The following is a 24,521-nucleotide window of genomic DNA, read 5'->3' on the forward strand; positions in this document are numbered from 1 at the left end:
AAATACATAGTTGTATCTTATCGAATCTGTTCTGAATGGCAGTTATTGTGCTTTGTCATGCAGCATTTTGCTTTCAAAATTTCAGTTTTTACTGAAAAACTCACATGTTGTGCATGGTTAGGACACTGTGTTAGAGGTCTTGGCCAATTTTTTACGTTGGAAAAGAACACATTTCATTTGTACAGAAAAAAACAAAAGTGATTGCTGTTGGTGTGCTTTTGGGATGTGTGTGTGTGTGTGTGTGTGTGTGTGTGTGTGTGTGTGTTTAAAGCTAAGTGGTTTTTAATGCTCTCTGTTCCATATATGCCCCAAAAGGATATGATGAACTTCAAAGTTATTGCAAGACAAGCTTCAGTCCTACAGCTGTTTAACTGGGTGATAGTACTCGTCACAGTGTTAGTGGCAAGGGAGTATGTTTGTGTGTGTGTGTGTGTGTTTATGCACAAATAAACTAGAGGGAGGCAAAGCTCATTGAGTTGCTTCTTCACTCAGAGAGGAATTTATGTTTGAAAGCTAAAACAGTGACAAAAGTCAGAGTTAGTATTTTAATATCGCAGAGTCCCATGTGTTTTAACAGCTTTTCTGAAATACTAAACAGACGGAAGGTAGACAGAGTGTTTGCAGACACTGTGTGAGCACCAGTGAAACTCAGAAGAGGATAAGACAGAGGTTTAACAGTAGAATAATAACATCTGTGCTTTCACTTTCCGCTTGGAGAATTCTTGCTGAAACTTTACAGCTGTTTCCATTCTTACACACCTCCTGACTATGATAGAGGAAGTAGTGCTCTTTCTCTCTCTCTCTCTATTGCTTTATTAACTATAATTTAACTTGTTCAAAGACCACTGAATCCTCTCATTGATTCCAATGTTGTGTGCACTACTGCTCAGGGCTGCATTTCCCAAAAGCATCGTAAGCCTAAGTAGATCGTAGAAACCACTGGCGCCACTGGTCTCTACGATCAACGTAAGCTTGCAATGCTTTTGGGAAACACAGCCCAGTACAGGTAGTCTTAATTGATTGTATTTGATTCTTAGGCTACTAGCAACAGGCTGTCACAATGAAATGACCTCCATATAACATGTCAGTAACTATTTTATCAGCATTTCAAGGCACAATCCAAACATGAAGTCTATTCCAAAAGTAAAGCATAGTAATTACCTGTCCAAAAGTCACGAAAAAGGTTTTGTGGTTAAAAGTGTTGTTTTTATTTTCAGCTCCAAGTTAATAATTCAGTGCTTATTTATGTGAAAACACAGAGCTCCAAAAAGGCCACAGCTGAAGAAATCTGCACATAATCACCACATAATGAGGATAATAGTGATGGATTGTCTCACCCTCTGTGCTGAGGCCGGGACTGGAGGTGAATTTGGCCACATCCACAATCTTCACAGCAAATTGCTGGCCCGTCTCTCTGTTGATGCATCTTCGTACCACGCTAAATGGCCCCCTGTGACGTAAACAAACAAGCAAATCAGAATAGCCCTGCAGGTGAAGCCATGGTGATTTAGTTGCTGACCGATAAAAGTTTCTCAATGGTTGATACTGACAATGATGTCTAGCCATTATGGTGGCTGATAGCCAATCTAATAAAAAAAAATATTAATACAAAATTTGAAAACATAAAGTGCATTATTCATTGTCAAGGCTGAAACAAGGGGGAACTTCCACTTCTGTTAATCGGCCAAGCAGGCACAGCTATTGACCATGTTGCCTGTGTTTTCACTGCCATCAAAATAATTGAGCTTTTGCTGCTGTTATAACCAATGGCCCAGTGTTAAATGTGATCTTTAAAATGGTGAGATTACACCACCACAAACCACTCCAACACAAGATATCTTCCACTCTTCTCAGAATAAATCTCCCCATTTTCTCACCAGCAAAATGAAAAATAGCTACAGTAGTCCATGCTAGTCCTAAATAGTTAGACAATTGTGTGGTACTTGAAGGCACATTCACACTGACACCTATTTGCAATGACAAGATGACCAAAAGTCATTTTTTAATTAAACTTTATTATTTTCAGGTGACAAATAATTTTGAGTCACAGCGACCATTGGTGATGCAACAAAGTTGAGTAGTGTTCAACTTTATGCAAACAAGCAGTGAAACAATGTGGCAACCACCAACAGGAGTACAGACAGCAGAGCTCACCTGACCCACTTAAATGAGTGAGAAGCCTTCCCTCTTTCTAGGAATGAAGGCAGCTATGAGAGAGTTGGGAACCCTCTGTGCTGACAGAGTGTTTGAGAATTGGCGGGGAGGAGCTGGCTTTTTGTGAAGAGCTCTGACCAGATTTCCAAAGCCTTTAACCCTCATCAGGATGAGCTTTGAGCATTTCAACAGGCTTGAAGAGAGATGGCAGCAAATAGACCTCTGAAGCAAATGGTCAACTTTTGTTTCTGTTTGTGTGTGGAGTTGATGCCGACTGGTCTATTTTTTGGTGCCTGTCCTATATGGTTGATTAATTAGCCTACCTCTTAACTTTAATGTTTTCAGAGATGATGAGAATGTTTAATGCAATCAGAGTTGTTTGATGAACGGGGGCTATTAAACTTGCAGCTTGTGTGCACCTTTACTCACAATGGAGCTTCCCGAAAACTTTTCGCAGGATTCACGAACGCTTCTTATTCCACAATTTTTTACATTTACATTTATTCATTTGGCAGACACTTTTATCCAAAGCGACTTACAAATGAGGAACACATAAGCGAATCATCTTAAGGAGAAAGTGGTATGAAAAAGTGCCATATTACAAAGTTTCACTAGCATCAGAATAGTAGTATTCAAAACAGATTAAAGTGCAACATATTTTATTTTTTTGTGACTGGCTTCACTGCTCATGGAAAAGATGTGTTTTTAGCCATTTTTTGAAGACAGAAAGTGAGTCAGCTTCACGGATGGAGTTGGGAAGGTCATTCCACCAACGTGTATGCCGAAAGTCCGGGAAAGTGTTTTAGTGCCTCTTTGTGTTAGTACAACAAGGCGACGTTCCATAGCCAACCGCAGGCTTCTAGTAGGCACGTAGCTCTACATAAATTAATTTAGGTATGCTGGAGCAGACCCAGTGACTGTTCTGTATGCCAGCATCAGAGCCTTGAATTTGATACGTGCATCAACCGGAAGCCAGTGAAGAGAGACAAAAGGTGGTGTAACATGCACTCTCTTTGGTTCATTAAAGACCTGACGTGCTGCTGCATTCTGGATCATTTGCAGGGCTCAAATTGCACATGCAGGGAGACCTGCAATGAGAGTGTTACAGTAGTTCAGTCTAGTTATGACAAGTGACTGAACGAAGGGTCTTATCTTCCTGATATTGTAGAGTGTAAATCTACATGATCTTGTGGTCTTTGAGATGTGGTCTGTGAAATTTAGTCTGTTATCGATGGATACCCCTAGATTTCTGACCGTTTTGGAAGGACAGTGTGCAGGCTTTATCTTTTTTCCCATTGTATTGTTTACACACCTGCCCACAATATGTTAATTTATGGTTTTACCACTGACCATATGTCAACTGAACGTGATTTACCGATGCCTATACTAAATTATGAAATCTAAATAATAGAGCTTATATTAAATAATAATAAAAAAAGTCACGTTTGAGGGCATTATTATTATTATTTTTATTTTATTTTTTTAGAGAAAATCAAATGCAAACCCATGTCAAGAACTTCTGCTGGAAATAAGCAGAGTTGGGGAAAAACTATTCTTTGAAAAAATAAATTCAAGCAGCAAAGACACATTTCTAAATAAAAAGCTTTTTTCTTATTATTGTTATTTTTTCAGGTTAATTTCACACATTTCATTATTAATAATTTTTTTCATTACTTATTTCATTTTACTTCTATCAAAATGTAGTCATGGCAGTTTGTTTGAAAGAATACAACACGTTCGGATGTCTTATGCATGATTTACTCATGGTCAGGAGCAGGTGTCAATTTTGTTCGTACCGACTAAAGTTTTGAAAATCCGAAAGCTTTCATGAATCTGAAAATTTACATCAGACAGGCTTTACAAATCTGCTCGTGTTTCATGAATGAGGCCCACTTTTCCTTAATTCACAAGTCTCCCCATTGTCAATTTAAAATACTCATGTTTTCGACGGATGGGCTTGGTGGTTACATGCTTCAGATACATAGAGCAGTGACTCTCATGCAGCAGATGTGAATTTGTTTCTAGCTTGTGCTATGATTCCATTGATTGTATTTTATGATTGAATTTGTGAAAATAGTCCATATAAGATCATGAAAAAGGTTCTTTATACTCGTTTTTAAAGAAAAACATTTCATGCTACTGCTGAGCAACAATCGCATTATCTAGGTCTGTCAGTTTGATTTAGTAAAAACTGGACTAGTACAATTTAAGTCAGACTAAAGCGTTTACATTACCTTTTAAAAAGACTCATTATTGCTTCAGTCTGAATGAAATCAAACTTTTAAAAAGCATGTAAACACAATCTGTAAGAATTTCCCACCCTTTTCTTGGGTGCATTTATTACAAATGGGACAGTTTACTCTGACCAAAAATATAAATAGATCTCTCTTTACAGTTCCCAGGTCAGTGCTCTACAGGGAACTCTTTCAGTGTGATTGCATTGCAGTTAAAGGCTGGCTGCTGTATTCCTGTCATCCGAGTTCACCGGCTGAACTGTTAATAAACTGTAGGAGTAGTAAATGTGTGGAGGACATAGACAAGGGAAGAGTGTGCTTGGGGAGGAGCAGTACTAGAGGACTCCACCCTGCCGAGCTGGAACACACACAACCATCTGGACAGATCATGACTGCAGCACTCTCTCGTCTTCTCTTATTCACTCACACATATGCAATTCATACATAATTAAAATGTAAAAAGTAAACAGGCTGTGTTGAGGAGTTTTGGCGTAACTACAAGTAAATACTATTTTTTTTTAACCAAGAGAACATTTGCTGAGATATACAATACTAAACAAAGGTTAAGAAGTGTTGTTAGCCTCTACATGAAGTATGGTAAAATCACTGTAACGCTCAGCCTCTCGCTGCTTATTACTTTTTTAAAATGGTGCCAACAGCATCAATTATAATGACAGTAAACAACTTATCTGCCAAGTACTATAGTTCAATAGGCAAAGGGTTTGAATAAAATTGTGCATTAATATAGAATTAAAGTGTGGTGTGTACAGCTTTATCGGCTACTTTAGAATGGGTTAAACAAATTACATTTAAGAGTCTGAATTATTCATGTTATCATGTTAGTTACGAAATCACAATGATTAGCCTGAAGGAAATATACTCACTGAACACTTTATTAGGAGCACAAAGGCCCTAATAAAGTGCCTGATGTGGTATTCTGCTATTGTAGCCCATCCGCCTCAAGGTTCGACGTGTTGTGCATTCTGAGATGGTATTCTGCTCATTACAATTGTACAGAGTGGTTATCAGAGCTACCATAGCCTTTCTGTCAGGCTGAACCAGTCTGGCAATTCTCCATTGACCTCTCTCATCAACAAGGCATTTCCGTCCTCAGAACTGTCGCTCACTGGATGTTTTTTGTTTTTGGCATCATTCTGAGTAAACTCTAGAGATGTGGAAATCATGTGTGGAAATCCCAGGAGATCAGCAGTTACAGAAATACTTAAACCATCCCATCTGGCACCAACAATCATGCCACGGTCAACCACTGAGATCACAATTTCCCCCATTCTGATGGTTTATGTGAACTGAAGCTCCTGACCCGTGTTGTATGATTTTATGCATTAAACTGCTGCCACATGATTGGCTGATTAGATAATAGCATGAATAAGTAGGTGTATAGGTGTTCCTAATCAAGTGCTCAGTGAGTGTATAACATCTTGTGTCTTTTGCGACTTGCACTACTGTCTGCTGACCTTTACTACTGCTGTAAAACAAGCAGACACTTCTTAGGGTGTGTTCACATTTGAAGTTCGGTTCTCTTGGTCCACTTGGTCCGGACCAAAAAAGAAAATGATACATTTAGTCCTGGTTCGCTTAGCGTTCACACTGGCATTTTTAACACCGAACCTAAAGATATGAAACCAAAGGCATCAGGAAAAATATCACAACCTGATTGGACAGCTTTTATGATGTATATTTTTTGATGGAACTTTCCGATCAACCAAAACAATGCTGGCTGCTGGGCGAAATGCACTCGTTAGATTTATATGTATATATGATGGTATTTTTACAAGCTGAGAACAAACGAAGAGCTAATAAAATGTGTAAAGGAGTCAAAACAGCACCAGGAATTCCTACGTTGCACACACAAATGAACATATGCTGCAAGGACGGCTGACGGCGGTTCCGACGCCTGTACCGAACTGTAATGGGAAACATAGCTCCTATGATGAGAAGAACCAGGTATGCTTAAGGTCAGTATAAGGTCAATTACTTCCTTTTTTGGTCCATTTAGACGCCTTTAGTCCATGTTGCATTCATATATCAATCGAACCGCACCGGAGTTCGTTTGGAAGTGGACCGAGACCCACTATTCAGGTGGTCTCAGTCCGCTTGTTTGGTGCGCACCAAGGTTCGGATGTCAGCGTTCACACTATCAGAGCAATCGCACCAAACCTGCCAAGTGTGAACACACCCTTAAAGACATAAAGTAATCTGCATTTGTAGTAGAAGTCCGAAGCCACTGATTCAGCTGAAAAATTGCAATATGGGCATCAAACTGGTGGAGAATGCAAATTGAAGAGAGTTGAGGAGGTTATTCAGAGAGCTTATTAACACTGTATCTTGCTAATACTGGTGTGAGAGGGGCTGTGTTTTCCCCAACACAAACTGTTGGAGTAGATGGCGCGAGACGCAATGCCGCTTACTGGCAGAGTGCCGAAGTGCAGCCATGCGTGGATCAGAGGTGGATGCGTCCATGTTAAACTGCTGGGACCGAGCATACATGAGACTCAGAAACACCATAACATCCGTATGGGCTTTCCTATTCAAGCTGTTGTGGTCCTCAACAGTCCTCCCTAAACATTATGTAAACGTTTGCCCATGATGTCATTTTCATCAAAAAGAAACACTTACTAGCTTTTTTTTTTTGTTAATAATCATACCGCAGTTCAAATCGCAATTGCAACATTTTTCAAAATAATCGCAATCAGATTTTTGTCCAAATCGTTCAGTCTTACAGAAACTTAAATAACATTAAGTTGCTCCAAGACGTTGATTCAAGATATAAGGGCTGCATGCATTTATCTTCAGTGCTGAAAGAGTTCATTATGGTGGAGGTTGATGTCCACCATAAAATAGACTAAACTCAGTTCAGAGAAAACAGCTGTCTGAATGGACCCTTTTGTGGAAAAGTAATGCAGAAATGCTCTATTTTCCTGCTTTGCCCTAGCCGCAGAGAGTCTACAAAGTACAACTGCAGAGATCCAAAGACTGCAAAGCACTTTGCACCCTCACACAAACCTGGTTGCTCACTGACTATACACTGTTTGCATAACATCCATTATATTTGGTCATTCAGAAGCAGTTCATTTGAACATTTTAAAACAACTTTTTGGGTGAATCTCATGAAACCTGTCAAAGAACATGTCCAGGTCATATCTGACCCCAAAAAATCTAAAATCCCCGACTTTATCATACTAAAATCATGCTAACATGTACAATGTTAACGTATTGTGGTTACACTTTTGAAACTGTGCGTATTTTAATGTTTTATCGACCGGCCCCATTCACTTTCATTTTAAGTGCCTTGCCGTAACCAGTTTTTACCTTTCTTTAAATTAATGAGGGATGAGTCAAAATTGTTTTCTGAGGTAATCAACATCATACCACAAATGCTATCGAACTGTGACTATATTCAGAATAGAGCACACCCTCCCATACCTTGTTGATTAATTATAACATATTATCAGCATAGAGAATACAGAACTTTAATGTACATTAATGCAAGTGGCTCGTCTTCATCATGATCATAGATAATCTCAGCACAAAGAGGAACCTGTGCATTGCTCAACAGTGCTTATTCAGCACAGCATCATGGGAGCCAGTGCCAACAGGAGGGGAGCTGTAAGTGTGCATCGGCCATTCGCTCCCAGCAGCTGCTATTGCTGACAGGCACAAGCAGCGACATGCTTTAGCACCCAGCAGGGGTGCCGTGTTTGGTGCCAGAAAGAACCAGGGAGATTAGATAAGACCAGCGCAGACATAAGAACTATGGCCACAGGTCACATATGCAGGATAAACAAATCTGGGTAAACACAGAAATCATATTACAGCAAGTTGAGCGGTTTCATTGAAATGTGTTTGTATGCAAGAAAGGGGCAGAGTATTAAAGGGATAGTTTGTCCAAAAATGAAAATTCTATCATCTTTACTCATCCTCTTGTTTTTCAACCTCTTGACTCTCTTCCAGGGAACACAAAAGATGTTAGGCATGGCCTCAGTCACCATTCATTTTTTTAGTGCATCTTTTCCCCATACAATAAAAGTGAATGATGACCTAGGCTCTCCTTTGGTGTTTCAAAGAAGACCGAAAATCATACAGGTTTGGAACAACATGAGGGTGAGTAAATAATGACCGAACTATCCCTTTAAATGCAGAGAATATAAATAATGATGGGCAGAGAAAATGTCCTTTGCAGTAGTCCAAGAAGGGGGAAGATGTGCTGGTAGGCAGATATATGAGGTGAGAAGGAAATGCAGAGTGAGAAACATGAAAAGAAGGACATAGAGAGATGAGAAAAAAAGAAGTAGAAAGAAGAATGTAGTTGAAAAGGAAGAGGAGGATGAGAGAATCAGTCAGACAGCAGGGAGGCTGGCAGGGGAAGATGATGTTTCATGACAGCTGGTATCTATTACAGTGAGCAAGAGATGATGGCGGAGGTGTAGGGTTTCTCCTGTGGATGATAACTCCTGCAGCATAAACAAAGAAGGCATGCATGCATGTGTGTGTGAGTACCTGCAGGCCACCATGGCAGCTCAGCTGTGCCTGTTTTTATCTGTATGCATTGCATGTGCTTGAGATTCTCCCGGCTACATTTCAGTTAATTAAGCAACATATCATGATACTGCTTTTATACAACAGTTCTATAAACCAGAAGTTAATATTAAGTCGCTTACATTTTAAACACAATTATTATTAATTTATAATTTTTTCTATTTTTGCTCCATTAACAAAAATAGTTCCAAAAGACGAAGCAGGAGCTACCATTCTCGTGCAATGTACAGACTGACAACTTGTCTGGAACGTGACAAACACAGACAAACAGCGTGAAACAAACAGTGAAGCGTCCCAGTGTTGTTATACTAAATATCAGCACTCTTGGAACACTGCTTGTCCAATCAGATTAGAGGACCAGAACTGTTGTATAAAGCATGTGAAAGTTAGCAAATGCTCAAAGCCAAATAAAAAGCACTGGAAGTCTAGAAAATATAGTGCTCAGTATACAGGCGGCAATGGATTTGTGTGTATGTGTGCATGTGTGTGCATGAATAAGTGCATGCACTGTGTCAATATGCAATCAAAAGGTCAATGTAGATTGCCACATTAAACTACTAAATGAACAAATAGAATGCCCTTGCTGCTGCTGCAGTGTGGCAAGCAAATGATGAATGTTTATCTTAAATGCTTGTTTAAGCCTTGATTAGTATTCATATTTCCCACTCAAAACAAACACCATAAACGCTGAGCCGGATCATCCCATCTCGTGTTTCAAGGAGAGCTAAATAAATACAGGCAGATGAGGTGGTAAAATAAAGAGGAAGAGAGATTAAAGGAACCTGCATTGAAAAAAAGATGTTCAGCCAAGCATGGGAGTGTGTAAATGTGGTGATGGAAATGGAATATCCGACACAGGTGCCTAACGCAAATTAATGTACACTGTAAAGTAACATTAAAACTTTGGTTTTCAGCTGCAGCATTAGAAAACATGGAGTAGTTGTTTTATTTTTGCCCTAATTCTGAACTAACCCAACAAATTCAACTGTTAAGTTAATCAAGAGCTTGATTATCTGCATTAAATGTGGTTCTGAATTGATACAAAACCATTCTCGCAAGTGGCCTTGATGCTGAGAAAAGTTAAGAAAAAGAGGTGGAGAAATAAAAATAAAATTAAGACTATTCATTAAAAACAGAAATGAAACAGCTTTGTGTTCTACAGTGTCGAATTGATTCTTCTGCTTTTGTTAATAAACTGCTGTGTAAGAAGTGCACATAATTAACTCAAGAACTCTGTCTCCCTCTTTACAAGGCAGTTGAGATTTCAATAAAGCAAGATGTAAATCTAGACTATTAAGATGTGCCATCGCTCCAACACTTGAGTTTAAACTGCTATAGACTGAAGATCATCTTCAGAAATTGCTCTGTGGTAAGTAGGCGAGAAAAAGTTAAAAGATGGGTTATGAATAAAAACCCGCTCAAGAGACTATTTCAAAAAGGAAACCAAATGGAAAGAAAAGGAAATCGGCATTTCGGAGGCTAATTTAATAAAGATTAGAGCCACTAAAGCCACAATGGAGGCCGGATGATGGTTTTCAGCTTGGTGGAGAGGGAATTATACAGCTCCAGCGCTCCACAGCACAGGTAGGAATTCATACAGGAACGCAGCTGAACGCTGAAGCGGACAGTGTTTCGCCTTAATCAGCACTGTGGATTTCAGGCAGAGAATCCAAACGCTGCCAAAAAACACAGGAGAAATACGTCCTCAAGAGGTGCAGGAACAGTAGCCAGAAACTTGTGTGCTTCATGAAATCTTGTCTGCTGATTAATTGGCATAAAAATAAATTCTATTAGCGATTTAATTGTCCTTTTTGATCATATCACTTACAATGTAAGCTTAACTCACATTCACCACCTTAAGAATGCACTACATAGCCATACATACTACATAGCTTTGTATGGTAACCCGAAATGGATTACACAAATGTGAAAAAGCGAACCTAGAGTAATTTTCATTCACACAAAAATGTCTCAGAGAGGGTGCTTGTCAGCGAGTCAGCATAATGCGGCTGATCCTAGGGTACCGGAACTCTCAGAAACAACATGCCGACTTCCTGTGTGATCATGTTGCCAGATGACAAGAACCTCTGGGGAACCACGTGTGTGAGAAAAGCCTTTAGAGACAAGTAGGCTCTGTCAGGACAGGTGAGTTATGTGAACACAACCATGCCAAAGTCCAGCAACAATAAAAGTCCTTCAGTCCAGGTTCACATCTGTCCTATGAATGTGATTTAAGGAATGTCCCTCCATCCTCTTACATAGGGAATTTATCACTAAAGGAGGTTAGTATTGCAGCCTTCTATATTGCGAGTAAATCACTCGCATATGCGAGTAAATTTCACACTATGCGACCACAAAACGTCTGTTTAACATTAAAATTTCACTCGACAGTGATTCACTCGCCTCGTTTTTCCCTGCATGCTGTCTCATGAGCGAGCAGGAAAAAGCACTTGTGTCTCACTCAGTTGAACTCCGAGCATCTCAGGGAACCGCACCGCGGACGTCACAAGAGCAGCTCTCTTGAGAGCACGTGAAGAATAACCACTTCTCAAGCACTCTGATGTGTACGCCACCTACAGAGGCTTGTGCCAAACTCCCGCGAAAATATAAACAAGGTATAAACGTATTAATTTTGTGAACGCAAAGCGCTCCAATTTCACTTAACAGCCATGTAATAGCAAATGTCCGTGGTCATTGTGGGCTTATTCACGTAGTGTTAATAACACACAGTGAGACAGAGGTGATGCCCTACTCTATATCTGTGGAGATGATAAAATGCAAGAAACAGAATCTCAAAGTCTTCCTTCACGAGAAATAAGGGCTTGTGAGTTAATCAGAGAGCCTTAAAATAATGTGTGAAAGTGAAGAATTTAAGGCAGAAATATTGTACTATTGCATAATATAATATAATATAATAGCTACACAGGTTGGCTGGGTTAAAAAAAGAAGCAAAAGAAAACAAAACATTGAAAAATTCCAATGGATCAAAAGTAAATCGGACAAATAAGAGAGATATATTTTAGTTATTTAGACATATTTTGATCATTATAATATTATTTTAATTATTTTAAATTTTATACTTTTATATTTGACTGTCATTCACACGTTTTTGAAGCCTGAAAAGGAAACCATATACCCTTATTTTATTATATGACCCAAGCTAAATTTGTATAAATTACTTTGTTGTGTGCATGAAGCACACATAGTGAGTTTGTATGGTAATTAATCGTCATATTCGTGAAACACCTAAAATAGACAATTAACAATCATAGCTCTAAAACAGGCAATTAATCATCATAATCGCAATTATTTGTTTGACAATTAATTGTCAGCCAAATTTCACAATCGTGACCCCTCATTTTCATTATTAGGTTCCTACCTTGTGAATTGTTTTGTTAAAAATGTGTATGAAATTTCAAACAGTGACAACAGCTTGTATCATTATTAAAAATGCGATTTCATGACATCACATAAATTGATAGAATGTGAAATTTGTACATTTTTAAAAAGCTAAAATGTGATTAATATCATAAAGTAAAATAAAAAAAAAATGTTTTTACAATATACTTGTCACGAACGCCATTGAAGATTCCTCAATCGACCCCTGGAGGTCTCACTCACCTGAATATTAACACTGAACTACATTTCCCAAGTGCCCACATGCCTGGACTGATTACTCCACACCTGCCTCATATTACTCAGACTATTTAAGCCCAGTGTGTGTGTTTGTTCATTGTGAAGTCTTGTTTGTCCCGGCTACATTTCTGAGCGTTATTATTTACTGTGTTGATCTGCCCGTGTTTGACTCTGTTTTGGATTACCCTTTATGATTCTCTGCTGCCTGCCTATCACTGTGTTTGCCTGGACTATCACTATTGCTATTTTGCTGCCTGCCCCAATCTTCTGCCTGTTTGACTATGTTTACTGCCCCGTCACTGATATTGTTGGTTGCCCTGGTTATCCTACCCACGCCTGTTTGTACTTTGAACTTGTGTTTTAATAAACCGCACGTGGATCCCACTCAGCCTGAGTCTGTGTCAGAATACTATATTGTGTGAATATATATGAAGAGGCCCCCTCTCTCAGTTTGCTTAATATATATTTTTTGTTACATTATGCTTACATGTCGTCAAAAGTCTGGTGAGTAAAAACAAAAATTTACTAGCCAATGACGATTCTTTCTCCAACATGATCGTAGAGGGTTGTATTGTATGTGTTTTACAGCATACTCATCCATGGGCCAGCTAACAGATATAACAGCCTCCAGTGAAGTAGAGAGAAAAAAAAAAAAAAAGAGTCAGGAGGTCTGTGAGGGGACATGCTGCAGTATTTCTGGCACTGCTGGTAGTTCAGCATGAACAACCCCCTCCCGCTTGCCCCCAGTACCTCTGACATCACATAACAATCAATATGACACCACCTGCTGTCTGCCAGCAAAAAACACAAGCTGGAATTCTGGAGGTTCTTTGGATGAGCAGAGCCAGGCCTTTCTGTGACTGTTCTATTTGTGCTGCTGTTAAAAAGAGTCAGTCAGAGATATACTGGCACTGTTTTAAACCCTACTCAGATGCCTCATTGTCTACACAGGCAGCTACCTTCTAAGGCAGGTTAAGAATGACCAAACTGAAATCTAAAAAGTGACTAAAAAGTATAGATCAGAGATGCCCAAACGGATGACCTTTGATTTGGCCTGCCTTGACGTATATGACGAGTGGAAAAAAAAAAAGCTATTGATGCAGCTTTCATTGCATTAATTTAGCAGATTGCAGAGTAATGTTGTTTTATTGTTTTTGTTTTTTTGTTTTTTTATAAGGAAATCATAAATGAGGGGAACCAGGGCAACTTTAATATTTTAATATAATACAGTTTGTAGAGCCTGAAATTCGGCACAGGATTGCAGATATTGCGCACATTTTTAATAATTCCCGCAATTTCCACGTTCATAATGCAGGAAATTCCCGCACGCTTTTATTCACTTTATAGTGCAGCTGCGAATTAGCAAACCAATAGATACAGATGAACAAATCAAATCAATACACTTGTTTTTGTATCAAACTGTAATTCCAGAAACTGCGCAAGTAAATCTGCTCTGTCTCTCCCTCTCTCCCTCGTGCAGCTGTCAGCAGTGTCAGCGCGCAGTGAGAAAGTGCTTCGTCATGTAGTTACTACGAAGATGTTACAGATGTAGACACCTTTCTAAACCTGTTAATTCCACATGCAAATGTTGTTATACCGCGTCTCCGTAAGCGAGCGACGCAATAAAACGATATAGTTCCTGTTTATAAATGCTGTTAAAATTTCAAGCGTGTGCGCCATTCATATCTTGGTGCTCCCTTATTATTCATAATGCAGCACATTTTCAATAAAGGCAGAAATAGCTAAATCTCTAGTTCCATCCAAGGTCGGAAATTATCAAATGCTACAATGTAGTTAATAATAATATTAACAAAAAATAACAATGCACATTATGCAATGTAGAGATCATGCAATTTTGTAATTATTGAAACATGGTACATAATTGTTCAAATTAAAGTATTTGACATAAAAGGATGATGGAGTCATAGAAAAAAAATACCTTTGTAAAGGTAAAAAAATCCCCCTTAGATCAGATAGTTGTGTTCACTCCCCCTTCTCCCCTCTACTCCGCTGCTGACCACGCTCACTGTCCGTGGCATTTTTTATAATTGTGGTGAGAACTCATCTGTGCTAAAACAGGGAGTTTCATGACCCTTTAAGATAGCCTCCAACCATGGTCTGAGATGGACTACATGGCATCAGACCAGTCACTGGTACAAAGACACTAAAGGACTCTATTTCCACTTTTTTTTTTCTCTCTGGCAAATGGGATGTTTTTACTGAACATGTAGCTACTTTACTTAAAATTATAAATAGCTTGCATTTTTTTAAACTGAACTCTTAAAAAACTGGTCAAAAAGACAAAATTCCAATTGTATACAACACAAGGCCTTAAGACATTCAACACACACACACACACATACACACACAGTACAACATGCTCCCATGTGTGAGTGCAGCCAGTGGTAGGAAAAGGTTGAGAATCTGTCTAAATGTTTTTACTGATCATGTCCACTTCATTACCCGCTGCTCTACATCAGTTCTCTTCTTTCCCTTTTAATGTCTGAACTGACCACAAGCCATCAGAGCAACCCCACATCTCGATTTCACAGAGCTAATGCTTCAATAACCACACAGAGCTGAAGTATGGAGCTCTCTCTCTCTGCCTATAATGCTCATCCGCTTGTCATCAGTATGGCCAGGAAGCTGAGTGGACCTTTCTGGTTTTAAAAAGGCCATATTCAAAACAGTGACAATAAATTCAGTTACAATATATTATTATATTTGGTCATTTTGTGGGTCAAATTTGGGTCTGTTCCCAACACAATGCTATCATAAGGCTTCTGAAAACTTAGAATAGAATATAGCACATTAATAGAATGGATTACTTTTATGATTATTTTATGGTGCTTTGTTGGTGCATTTTATTAAATTTTTTAAAAGGAGAACATTCAGAAAACTCAAGAAAATGCTATCATTTAATGATGATAGAATTTGTATTCATTTTAACATAGGAACAGTTTAGTTTTGGTTAAAATGATGAAATCCTTCTAAATAAGTCAAACATGGCACCTACAGAATGAAACAGCTATAATGTCCAGTTGAGGTAAATGCGACAGTTGGATTAAGTAAATGTGAGGGTATTGAGCATTTAATTAATCTCAATGATTATAAATACAATAAAATTAACCGATTAATTCCATGAATTCACTATGAGGATTTGTAAACATTTGAAAATCTTTATTATAAATAAAATCATAATTATTTACATTGTAGATGCTGTCAAAATGTCAATTTTGTATGTATCAGAGTCTGTGAAACCTAAGCAAATGTATGTGTGCTAGAACTGCACTTTACATAGGAATAACTACAAATACTTATGAAAGCATGTTGTTCAAAAAGACACTTTCACAATACATGGTCTGCAGTTTCTTAAAAAAAGAAAAAAAAAAGAAAAAAGAAAATTAGCATTAAGTGAAATTTTATTAAACAAAACAATTAAGTATTAAAAATTAAAAGGTGTCTATAAGAATCTGTTCTCAACATTTTGCTCATTTGTTCACGAATTCTCCAAGGTAATGTGCTGCTTTCCTAGTCTCTTTGTTTGTTTCTGACAATATTCTTTCAGTGGGTGTTAAGAAAGACAATATGTTGGCAGCATCACAAGCGCTGACAATTGTTCAAAGACATGCGCTAACCCCTGCTAACACTTATTGCTGAGACTCCAGCAAAAATAAAGCTCCAAACCACAGAGGTTCAGCGCAATAACTTAAACACCTGTTTAGCCTTCAGTAGGGGACAGGCCTGCCCTGCCTGAGTGTGTAACCTCCAAATAGAGAGGGAAGACCAGATCTCAGGTTAGTGGGACTAATCAGTAAGCTTTGATCAGAGTCTGTAAGCTAGACAGTATGCCTAAAGATGTCCAAAGCCAAAACGATCTTGGTTCTGAGCAAAGAATCAATAAACTAGTGAGTCACTAATCTACAGAAAACTAGAACTCTAAACTAGATTATAAACTATTTTACTCATTTAACTAAACATGTCTAAACCTAGACATCAAATTTCATGGTCCGGTTTCAATGGTCCAGTTTATAATTTCTTTGCCAATAGTGGCACCAAATAGAATTACAAAAATAATGGCTGTTTCACTGGTTTACTGAACTCCTCCCAACTGCCAAACAGACAGTCCTGCCCCAAACTCATGCCAGTGGTTGACCCAATGTTGCCGTATCGGGCTGGTCGAGATGCTCAAACAACAGAGCTTTGTTTTGAAAGTACTTGAGAGCAACGGTGTTTATACTTTGCAGGGGAATCAGCCTAAGGCTGAGAGATCAATGAAATTTTATTTTCAATTAAATTCTGGCTTTCCACGATTATGAAAACAAGATAATCGAGATAAAACGATTATTGTGCCGCATTCCGTTTTGCAATGAAACACCATTATATCTTTAAAGCATCCTTTATTAAAGTTCAAATAATAAGGAAGCAGGTTATGAAAATAAACCCTGAAACCGGCATTTCTCTGTGCAGTCAGCTCCGCGTCTATGAGTTGCATGAAGTGACCGGGGAAGAGATTGAATCTTCTCCCGGCTGTTGCACAGTCTGGCACAGGGATGCTCGTCATTCGCACACCTTTGCTGCAGCTAAAGATTATAACGTGATGGCTCGCGACATAGTGAATCATAATATATGTGTCACATTCACTGTGTGTATTATGAAGAATTGGCGATACGCAGCTCTATTAAGAAGAGAAAGTTTGTTTTTTGTGAGTTAAAGATGGATCAAAGTGAACATAAAGGTGAGAGAGTGTAGTCTTAGCCCATTATACACTGGAACAAAATAAGTTTTTGATTAGTCTTTTTTGGTTTGTTTTCCAAAATAATATCTAAAACTCCTTTAAAACAATGTACATTTACTTTAGGAACTATACTGCAGAAGAAAAAAAAAATTCAAAGAATGTTAAATACAATATTTAATCAGGGCTCGACATTAACGCTTGTCCGCTTGTCCAGGACAAGTGGATTTTTGAAGGGGCAAGTGAAAGAGAATTTTACTTGCCCGACCGGACAAACAGACTGATTAAAACGTCAATAACGAAAAAAATAACTGCCTATATTTGTGATAGCCTAGGCCTGTCACTTATTAGAAAGTTTATATTCTTATTCTTCTGCTGAAAGTAATCCACAGCACGTAATTTTTTAAGTCGCTAGCGATCTAGTAACAGCTGCGCCCTGTTTGATTGACAGGTGGCATATGTGTGTGTGTGCTGAACATGCGCATGTGTTCCGAAAAAGCCCATGCTAATGCGCACCTGAATGGTCAAATACATTTCAAAATTCCACAAAAATGCCCGTCTTGGTGAAGTATTCATGTAAACACAGAGAGATGTCTAAAGTGAACGTAAACAGCAGAGAAAAATGTGGATTTGTATTCAAATGTCAGACTTGTAAGTATAAATGTAAGTTAATAGACCTGCTGACGTCTAGTGTAGTGTGTCATTATAATAATCAAACAACCATAACAAGAAAACGAGAAATGTATTATAATCATACAGTGAAGACCAGAAGTAGCTTTATGTTGCATTTAATTCTGAATGTTTACTTGAATACTTGATAGCCTACTGCTGTTAAAAACTTTTAAAGCTGTTAAAAAAAGCACATGATTTTCTTAATTTGTATTTTTTGTTCTATTATTTTTCATCTGTTTCTATTCATTGCTGTTTTTTATTGTTATTTTATTACTGACTGTTTACTAGTCTTTAATAATTACTTAAGAACTTGAAACCATTCTACCATAATCAACATATTAGTTAGTTTTATTATTTGTTGTGGTTTTGAAGCTGGTATTGAGAATCGTTAAATTGCACTATAGACTACTGAAATTTTGGTACTGTGATAATGAATAGCCTTTATTGTACATGGTAGCAATAACATGATGAAAAAGTCGATCTCATTCCTTAGAGGTTTGAGCACTCCTGCTGTAAATATTAGCGATGGAGGCTTTCCTTTATTTGACTACCATACATAACATAAAATAATTACCATATGACAATAGCCTCCTCCCCTACCCAGTGCAGTTTACACTTCAAGTTCAAGGCAATCCACTGTTAAAAAGACAAGATTTTTATTTATTTTTTTCAAGCTCAATAAATGCATGATGTTTCCAAAGTCAATGAGTAATCGTGTTAAACAATCGTGATCTCAATATTGACAAAATAATCGTGATTATGATTTTTGCCATAATCGAGCAGCTCTAAATCAACCTATGAATGGTTTACTTAAAGTTGTCTCTGCTTATTAACTTGGATAGAGGAATCTATTTAAACACTGAATTCAAATTAAACACCACCTACATTTACATTTACATTTATTCATTTGGCAGACGCTTTTATCCAAAGCAACTTACAAAAGAGAAAGCCATAAGTGAATCATCTTAAGGAGACAGTGGTATGAAAAGTGCCATATTACAAAGTTTCACTAGCTTCAGAATATTTTTCAAAACAGATTAATATGCAACAAGTTATCTATATAAGTTTTTTTTTTTTTTTTGTGACTGGTTAAGTGCTCATGGAAAAGATGTGTTTTTAGTCGTTTTTTGAAGACAGAGAGTGAGTCAGCTTCACGGATGGAGTTGGGAAGGTCATTCCACCAACGTGGTACAATGAAGCTGAAAGTCCGGGAAAGTGTTTTGGTGCCTCTTTGTGTTGGTACAACAAGGCGACGTTCCTTAGCCAACAGCAGGCTTCTAGTGGGCGCGTAGCTCTGCATAAATGATTTTAGGTATGCTGGAGCAGACCCAGTGACTATTCTGTATGCCAGCATCAGAGCCTTGAATTTGATACGTGCACCAACTGGCAGCCAGCGGAGAGAGATGAGGAGTGGTGTAACATGCGCTCTCTTTGGTTCATTAAAGACCAGATGTGCTGCTGCATTCTGGATCATTTGCAGGGGTCTAACTGCACATGCAGGGAGGCCTGCAATGAGAGCGTTACAGTAGTCCAGTCTAGTTATGACAAGTGACTGGACAAGCAGTTGTGTGGCATGTTCAGAGAGGAAGGGTCTTATCTTCCTGATATTGTAGAGTGTAAATCTACTTTTTATGCCATGTTGCTCATAACATTTGTCAGTTGAGGACGCTATTTTGCTGCTGCTGTTGTTTTTGACAACCATTTCTGCTCGTGTCTGTGTCAAAAAAGTGAATTTGGTATCTTTGGAGTGTGGGGTTTGTGGATAAAGGGGGCGTGGCTAATCAAACGGCTCAGCTTGTCGAAATTCTAGAATGGCTAAAATTGCTTACAGCATCTTTAAGTAAATATTATTTATGATTATTTGTTATTTTTACAATGTGTCATCTTGGTAGATGTTGTCTAATAAACTACATAGCATGCATCAAGCTTCCCTGTGGAAGGCTTCCGTATGTAAACAAACACAAACATACAAACATTAACATATGTTTGTAAGGAAAATTCAAAACGTGACATGTTCTAATAAGATGTCTATATAAATTTAACTAAGTTTATTTAAGTACCATCTATCTCATATTTTTAAGTAAAAGTTACTGAATTCACAAAAATGTTAAAAAGTTAAATTTACTCACACACTTTAATCAATATTATGTCATAAAGTTAAGTAGATTTTACTTTTATACCATGGTTAACTTAGAAAAATAAAAATCAAGTAAATCTAACTAGGAATTTTTTTCAGTGTACATTCATCCCTTCTCCTGTTTTATCCATTAAGCAGTAAAACAGAGTAGAGGAAATGCTCCCTGAATGTACATGAAAAGAGCAAGTACGAGACAGAGAGACAGGTGGAGAGGAAGGGACTGCAGACAGACAGGCGGATGGATGTTCCAGGCGCTCCCCAGGGGTCTATGGCAGAGCACACTGCAACCTTAGCTTCCTCTGCACCTTTTCCCCTCAAACAGCGCTAATGATTTCCTGTCAGCGCTGGATACACACACACACACACACACACACACACACACACACACACACACCCTAACATACACGACTGCATGTGCTGTAGAAAGCACTTACCGCAGCAAATAAATGAAGATTATGTGTATGCTTTAAAATAACATTGTGAACATTTTGAAACTTAATTTCCAGAGAAAACAGAAGACGGAAAGCCATTCGAAAAGTTGTCTAGTGTGTCATGGCAAGTTATGCCAATGGAACTATATACAAATACATTTTTTCTTTATGCATTCAGTTGCATTTAACTTGCACAAACAATGAAACTGATTTGAAAGGCAGGTCATGGTGGTCACTTCCAAACTCCAAGCCAACAAGTTTGTAAGGCTCCATAAAGTATTTGACAATGCCCACTCTTTCTCCAGTGCTTTCCTTCTGTTCAGCTTGCTGGTCCTCTCTAGTGGCCAGCTGATGTCAGCAGCTCTTTATTGAGAGCAGCTGCTACATGATGTACCTGTGCCAACTGGGCATACCGCCTTGTTGGCCACAGCTGCCACAGCTAATCAGAAAGCACCACTGCCAGGGCAAAGCTTGACGGGGCAAGTGTGGAGAGATCTGTTGTCCGTGCGGCTAGCACAACGCCTGCTGTGCCTCTCTGTGCAGTGGACAGAGCACACAAGATCAATGCAATCTACAGCTGGCATCGACAACCTCAGTGATGGGGTGTAGATCAAACTAGAAACTAAAGCTAGTTAAGCGTTGGATTGGTGATTTGATTAGTCCCTATACTGTACGAAGCAATGCAGGCACTAGGTGAAGAAATAAAAACAATATGCATTTCCCACGGCATGACCCTCACGAGACTGAGTGAGAGATGTGAGATTGAAGGGTCATTGCCCTCCATTTGCCCTTTTTACACAAGGGAAGTGTTGTGGCAGGTGCTGTGGGTGATGAACAGTACGTCTGTACAGGCTTTTGAGCCAGCAGGGGCAGGGCATCGCATTACATATTTAGAGAGAACAGGAAATAGGGGAAAGAGAGAGAGAGAGAGAGAGAGACAGCCCACTTCTTTGCAATCAGGGACAGGTAATCTGTGTCAACCCTTCTCAATGTAATCAGACCCACATTTTCAATTCTATGTTCTCCTGCTGCACACAGCAAGAGAAACAGAGCTGTGAATTAAAAATTACGTCATGACATTAAGGCACAATGGGAATGCTGCTCACTAACTTCAGTGTTTCAAACAATGTGTTAATCTTACAAAGCCTACCAAGAACATGTCGAGGTCACATTTCACCCCCTAAAAATCGAAAGAAACAAGAAATTCAATTTTGTATAACAAAAATTAAGCCTTTTTTCCAGATAGTTAAAAAATAATTACTGTTAAGATTAGACTGTTAAGATTAGTTAAGCATAAACTCTAACTGTCATTACTATAAAGCAAAATTATATTGTGATATATTATTAAGCCTAAATTGTATTTATTAGGGCTGCAACAACTAATTGATAATTATTGATAATGGAAATCAATGACAACTAATTTCATTAACGATTAGTTGGATATTTGCGGTAAGCACGGAGAAGCCCTTTCAGTGACGTCCCTTCACAACCAAGTGAAAAATGTGTTGCATGATGAAACTCGTTTGAAAAACAACAGAGACAAGTTGTCCAACGCACAAGAGCACTTTATAAACACTTCAAAGAAGAACATAATAAGCATACAGTTTAATGTGTAGCGGTTGCTGCGTCAGGTGCATTGACAGAGTGATTGTGCTGTGAGAGTTGTTTCACTCCAACGAATAACTTACATTTTACCACTATTTTCAATGTTTTATAATGTATGCATGTTATAAATTTAAAATCAACCACGTATTCTGTTAAACTGTTTGTTCTCACAAGTGAGTCTCCGTTAAACTCTAATGAGCAAGCGAGCGTGCGCATCCGCATCAATCAAACCGATCACAAAGGAGAAAGGGAGCGAAATCATTTTGATTAAACTGTCGATTTCAGTTTCAATGTAATCAATTGTGCAGCTTTCATGGCTATCAGAGTGAAGTCTCAGCAGTCAAGGTGTGCTGGTTTTTAAAGTGTTTTCTCCTGCTCATGTAAGTGCATATAATACAGTGAACACCGGGATGAGTCTTTTCAGCGTAAGTGAATTTGCACAGGGTTTACAGATGATTGTACTATATTAAACTGAATGTAATGCTGAATATAATGTATAATAATGCTAAGGGTCCTGATATTTGAAAGTCCTCCTGATAATGCCACATGTAATGTCTGATTTCACTAGTAAATTTATACTATGACAAACATTTATATTACTGGATAAACTTTTTTTTAAAAATAGTTTAGAAACATGTAACCAGTGAAAATTCTATTTTAAAAACTATAATATTAAAATACTTAAATGTATGTAATCAGTGACAGTGTACAAGGATATGTATCTAACATTATTATGTATTTTTGAGCTGGGCAGAATTATTAAAGAGCCCATATTATGCTAATTTACAGATTCATAATTTTATGTTGAGGGTCTACTAGAATAGGTTTACATGTTTTAATGTTAAAAAAACACATTATTTTTCCTCATACTGTACATTTCTTTTCCTCGCTTTTCATACTCTGGCCGAAACACTCTGATTTATCTCCTGTCTCTTTAAAGCCCCCCCATCTGAAAAGCCCAGTCTGCTCTGATTGGTCAGCTGGCCTAGTCTGTTGTGATTGGTCAACCGCTTAAGAGCGTGTGTCGGAAATGTAACGCCCCTTACCATAACCGAGTTTCAGGCTTGTAAACACTATTGTAACTATGGTAACAGTGGCATCGGTTTTTGTTGTACCAGTTCGAACCCGAGTCCAATAATGAAAGTTTGGAAGAACAAGCTGATCGACCCGAACCACCTTTGCAAGTGCGAATTGAGCAGGATGTTTCACGGTGGTAAGTTTTAATTTAGTAGCTTTCTTACAAGTACATTGTTGATTATTGTGAACCTAACAAAGCTTCAAGTAAAAGACACGTAATGCATCTAATTTAGTCATCTATTGCTGGAATGAGTGTAGCCGAACTTTTGTCACCAGAGCTATGAACGGAGAACAGAGGCTTACTCCCGGTTAGTGAGCAAGTTAGCCATGGACTACCGTGGATTGCGACTGTAACATTACAGCTTGTAATTATATAATTATATAAGACTCTTGAGATCGACCATTTTGTTATACAGTTTTAGGCCCACAGCTGAATAGTAGACCTTTACCAAAACAATAATGTTACATAGCAAGTTAGCCGAGCACCACCGTGGATTGCAGACGTAAAATGACCGTTTGTAAAAATAAATCCATCTCCACACTTCTATTCTCGTGTCACTACTGCCCTCTGCTGGGCTGATTTTTTGTCCCACTCCATGCCCTATGGATCATTTTCCTCTTTAATGATGATCACTTAATGATCAAGTTTTACAAGTAAAGGGACTGTTTTGCATATGTCCTAAAAGTAATAATAATAATAAATTTAAATGTAACTTTTCATGATTCAGGTTTTGTGAGAGTATAGAACTGTGAATTCAGTGATGTAAGTCAAACCAAATTCTTATACCCTTTATCATTTCAGTTTTGAAATAAATTCCATTTTTTATCCAATTAATCAATTAATCGTACAAATAACTGAACATTAATCAATTATCAAAATAACCGGTAGTTGCAGCCCTAGCATTTACACATTGTGGAGCGTTGTACTTAAATGAAAACACTGTGTCAAACAGGATGACTTTCATTACTGTATTACAGTAATGATCATAAGATCTCTAACCAGCACTTTTCTAACCAGGGGCCGGATTCATGAAAATGCTAAGAAAAAAATTGAGAAAGTTCTTAGGATAAATTATACATTTGTAAGAATGTTCCTAAGTGCAATTCTTGAAAAATTCTTAAGTTCTCAATATTTTCTTAAGAACATCTTAATTGTTTTCTTAAGAATAAAAAGGCAGGCTTTGACATTGTCTGATCAGCCTGCTAACGAAAATACCTTGTCTAATAGCCTACAACAATAATAGCCTTCAATTCTTTAACACTGGTAAATTGTAATGATACAT

General features: G+C 38.1%; 1 protein-coding gene across 15 annotated transcripts in view; it reads right to left on the minus strand.

Moving 5' to 3' along the window:
* caska (calcium/calmodulin-dependent serine protein kinase a) overlaps window positions 1-24,521 on the minus strand; it is a 262,378-nt gene that overhangs the window by 124,339 nt on the left and 113,518 nt on the right. For all 15 annotated transcript variants that reach the window (XM_051707922.1, XM_051707920.1, XM_051707921.1 and 12 more), the window contains exon 2: window positions 1,338-1,450. In XM_051707922.1, the coding sequence (XP_051563882.1) occupies window positions 1,338-1,450 (113 nt within the window). The remainder of the gene's footprint in view (window positions 1-1,337; window positions 1,451-24,521) is intronic.

The sequence above is a fragment of the Myxocyprinus asiaticus genome, chromosome 10 (assembly GCF_019703515.2).
Source record: "Myxocyprinus asiaticus isolate MX2 ecotype Aquarium Trade chromosome 10, UBuf_Myxa_2, whole genome shotgun sequence".
NCBI lineage: Eukaryota > Metazoa > Chordata > Actinopteri > Cypriniformes > Catostomidae > Myxocyprinus > Myxocyprinus asiaticus.